The following is a 4,857-nucleotide window of genomic DNA, read 5'->3' as shown; positions in this document are numbered from 1 at the left end:
CCGAATTTCAGTGATTCTATGTTTGATACTGTTTTGGTTTACATCACTTTGTTAAAGTTTGCTTTAGGAATTGAACAGATATTTAAACGAAATAATACTGAAAAAGTAATATAAAGAGATGTAAACCCAATAATACATTATATTTAAGATAAAACACTTCATGACTGTGCAGTAATACTCAAATTAGAATATGAAACCCTTTCCATACAACAGTTAAAACTCGGTAGCACACAGAGCAACTTTAGGTTAAAAACAATCAATAATTATAGACGTAAACACTGTGTTTATGTTTTAAACAAAATTAAATTCATTTACATAAGGCTAAAATTCTGAGAGTACGTTTAATGCGTTAGGAATAATTTTTACAAATTAAATGCACCTTATTAGGAACCAAAACTTTTTGGAAGGTGTTAAGCAAAGCGTAAACGTGTAATAGTTTAGTGAGATTAGTTAAGGTTTATGATAATCGCCAGAAAACGATAATTTTATACCATCTGAAACACGTTTTGCTATATAAACAAAAGTGAATGCAATTATTGAAACATAACCACAGTATGACGAAGCTACACAACCAACTACGCATAGTTCAAGAATTTACGTTGTTTATAAAATATTTAATAATAAATACTATTGTGAGATTTAAAAAATTATTTAAAAACGATCTTTGACTAAGAATAAACTGAATTATTATTTACCTTTTTTACAGATTTATTGGGATACAAAATTAAAAACATCTATATTATGATGACCAGTCGTTTTGTTTTGAATTGTCTACGGTTTGTTTATACTCAAGTTATTTATTTATTAAAAAATCCACTACATATTTTTTATTAATATTTTATTTGATTGTTGTAGTTATTATTATTCCTACCATATTTATCAATATTATTCTTTACTACAAACAAATGCAAAATCTTATACTAATAACACACTGTTCTTTTAATATAAAGTAAATTTAATTAGTTCACAATTTTTAATTATTTTAAAAGAGCTTTCGCCGGTTAATGCATTATAAGTTACTGTTTACAGAAAATTTTATGTATAAAATATCTATTTATACATATTTCCATAGTCGTCCCTTGTCGCTTTGTTCAAATAGTTTTCCATTCTGTAAACAATTACTGATAATGACAACCTGCCAAAGCGCTTTTAATAAAAATTAAAATTGTGGAAGTAAAAAAAGTTTCTTTTATTTTTAAACCTGATGACTTATATCAAGCATACAATTTACTAATTTATCTTCAAACGATAATTAGGAAATATATTTGAAGGATATTTGTATCTATCACTTTATATAAAATCTATTTTGACGTTACGATGCAATAATGTATATTTTACACATGCAATACATTTTTTACATATTTACTATAATTATAAGGTTTTGGCTTATTGTTCAAAATAAATAATAATAAACATACAGATTTGGAAATATTTGTGGCAGATTTTTTTGTCTCGGAATATCATAGAAGTAATGAAACTAAAATACAATCAACTAAAACAGGCGGGTTTAAGGCAAAACCACATTCTGTGACAAGAATAGCTAATTAATTTCTCGTGGTTGCTTTTGACCACGAAGCATTACATTATGCCATACCTCTCAGCTACTACAGCAAGATCCTCTGATAATGATTATTAAAGTGGTTATTCCTGCTGATATTTCTTATACGTATTCAAATATGTTTTACAAAACTTAAAATATTGTTATAACTGTTTTATTAAAACTAGATTATGATAACTTAATTTATGTCCTAGCATCACGGAATATTCTGCGTAAACCATAAAAACCGGCAGCTCGATATCTTTAATGTACAAATTTCATTATTACAAGAAAGAACATTTACTGTATTAAAGCCACTTTTAAATGTCAGAATTTTATGTTTATAAATGTGTTAAATTTGAAATTTTTAGTCCTAAATTTAAAGAAATTTTTCATTTAATGCAGAGTCGTTACAAAAAATTTGATTAGTATTCATCTATATAACTACATCTAAATGTAAACCGCATTGGGTTTCATGAGATATAATTGGGATGATCATATGCTAGATATAACTCAACTAGCGGCCTACCACATTAGAGAGGACAGCAGCAACTTATTAGAATAGCAGATGTTTTCAAAATTGTTGAGGTATAACATTTGAAAGAGGGATCTAAATTTTTAAATACCAGAATGAAATTGTAATTTATTAAGACAAATGTGATTACATGATGCCTAATTCCGCAAAACGTTTAACAATGAGGTGTAATATCAGTAGCCTTTTTACTCCTAATCTTCTTTAACAGCTCCAAAAGCAATAGCGATAAAACATCTCTTGTAACATACTGCGTAATATTATAGAAGTGACAGTATTACTATAGTGATTATATTATTATAGTGATAATATTGCACTATAGGTTTTGGTTGACATGTTGTTTGTAACCCTGAAATCCTAAAAAGTGAAGTATGCATTAACTGACACCATACATTTCTACTTTTGTACACACTTTGTTAATGGCAATGGATATTTGGATGGTTCGTAAAATATTTACTCAAATATAATAGTAAAAAGTGGTGTGATCTATCAGTCTGATTGATATTAAGTGAAAAAACCTGAAAAATTACCGATGCGCTGTGTTGGACTGGGAAGTTTCAGTAATGTATTACTTGTTTTTCATAAATTTCATAACATGTTACAAATTGTGTTTTTTTTTTATATTAATCGTGGTCAGCTCAAATGATTTATTTTGTATTATCAATTAAAGTATATATTTTGCTTTCTTTGTCATTAAATTTGTAAATAAACACAGCACTCATTAAAATTGGAATTTATGTTTCTTACAACAATTTAGCTACATAAAATACTAAAAGTTTTTAAAATTCGTGCCAATATTATTGTGTTCTCAAAATAAAAAATCAAACTAATAAATTTATTAGAAAAGCCTAATATTCAAATATATGATGATGAAAAATGTGGGTTTTATTTAATTAGTTGTGACAACTGTAATGTAAAATACATGAGCCAAATAAAAAGGAAGATAAGAAAAATGTCAAGGAACATAAAGTATTTCTTAAATATAAACAAGAGGAAAGATCGGTCAAGGCAAAAATATGCACTTAATACTGGACACTGTTATTCACAAGTAAAATTATTTTAAGAAATCAAAAATAAAGAATATCTCTATGCCTACACAAATACGTTTTACAGAAGAGCCAAAACTATTTAGTAAACAATGAGCCTGGACCTCTCCAAAATTCACTGTTGCTGAATTCAATCTAATTTAATAATAGTATAATAACAATAATGAGTCGGAGTCCAAGCGGAGCGGACGTATCGCGGCTAAGCTCTCTTATCAGTGTTCCCGTTCCGTAGCTATACTGCATGTGTGCTTACTTGTATAAGCTTGATTGCTAGTGCCGAATTGCTATACTTTATTTTAATACTTAGTTTTGAAAACTTTCTTCTTTTCTTTGTTTTGAAAATGGCTTCATGTAAAGTTTGTTTGGGTGCTATTAAGAGAAGTCAGTTAAAACTCGTTTGTGCTGATTGTCAGTCGAGTTTTCACGCTAGGTGTGTAAACATGAGTCAGGCGGATGTAGATTGCTTGGAGGAGCTGAACTCAGTGTGGAGGTGTAACTCTTGCAACAACGAACGCAGGAAAAGCATGAGGTTGGAGACGAGTGTGCAGGATGGCAAACTTACACTTGAGGACGTGATGAAGGTGCTTAATGACATCCGAGAGGACCAAAAAGCAACCAAGCAAGACTTCAACACTTCTTATGAGGCTCTACATGTCAAACTTGAGGAAAACGCTCAGTCACTTCAAAGCGCTTTACAGAAAATAGAGGAGTTTTCGAAGAGAGTTGTCGATTTGGAGTTGGAGAATGGTAACTTAAAGAAAAAGGTTGATGAACTGGAAATCAGAGTGGATGACATGGAGCAGTACTCGCGGAGGAACTGTCTGGAGATCCAGGGAATTCCCGAAGAAAAAAATGAAAATGTTCTGGATATTGTCAAGGACGTTGGTCGCGCACTGGGCATGGACGTCAGCGAGGAGATGATAGACACTTGCCACAGATTGGGCCAGAAAGACAGCGGTTATAGAGGACCACAAGGTATCATCGTGAAGTTCGTCCGTCGTCTGGACAGGGAGGCGCTCCTGCAGAAGAGACGTGAGAGGAAGAAGGACTTTTCCACTCGTCACCTTAGTCTTGACAGGCCGTCGGACGTTCCCGTGTACTTGAACGAGTCTCTGTCACCGATGAGGAGGAAGCTGCTGGCCAAGGCGAGGATGCTCAAGAGGGACCGCGGCTACAAGTACATCTGGCTGCGCAACGGCAACATCCTGCTGCGTAAGGAAGAAGGATCTGCTGTAATTCAAATTAAAACCCAGGCTGACCTTGATAAGTTGTAGATTTAAGCATTTTTTTCCTTTCTCGAACTGGTTTAAAGTAAAACTTTATAATGTAACAATTTTATTAATAAGAAAAAGTAAATTTTTAGATAATACACAATATACATTTGACACAGTTTTCCTTTTTCTTTTAGTTTAAAATGCAGAATTTCAACCTAAATGAGAGTTATTTTACTGACAATGTAGGAGGGAAAAATAGTGTAAGTATTATACAGCAAAATATTCGTAGTATGCGAAAAAATTTTGATGAATTTATAGCGGAAATTTCTTCTTGGAAAAAGTTACCAGAAATCATTATTTTAACTGAAATTTGGATAGGTATAGATGAATCAGATTTTTATCAAATATCTAACTATGATTTAATAGTACACTCAAATGAGAGCTACAGATCTGGTGGTGTTTGCTATATTTTTCAAAAGCAATTTTTTTAATAGCTGTCATTATGAAAGAATTAAATTTCAGTCAGCA

General features: G+C 31.2%; 1 protein-coding gene across 1 annotated transcript; it reads left to right on the top strand.

The window, feature by feature from the left end:
* The first annotated feature begins 3,555 nt into the window (after positions 1–3,555).
* LOC124366853 lies at positions 3,556–4,389 on the top strand. Its single transcript, XM_046823453.1, has one exon. It carries the CDS (start codon positions 3,556–3,558, stop codon positions 4,387–4,389), a length of 834 nt encoding a protein of 277 aa, XP_046679409.1.
* The last annotated feature ends 468 nt before the right edge of the window (positions 4,390–4,857 follow it).

Source organism: Homalodisca vitripennis, chromosome 7 (assembly GCF_021130785.1).
Source record: "Homalodisca vitripennis isolate AUS2020 chromosome 7, UT_GWSS_2.1, whole genome shotgun sequence".
NCBI lineage: Eukaryota > Metazoa > Arthropoda > Insecta > Hemiptera > Cicadellidae > Homalodisca > Homalodisca vitripennis.
Note: the sequence above shows the minus strand (reverse complement) of the source record. Positions and strands in the feature narration are given on the sequence as shown.

Coding starts and splice junctions, on each gene's coding strand:
- LOC124366853 (XM_046823453.1), top strand. CDS start 3,556: ATGAGTCAGGCGGATGTAGATTGCTTGGAGGAGCTGAACTCAGTGTGG.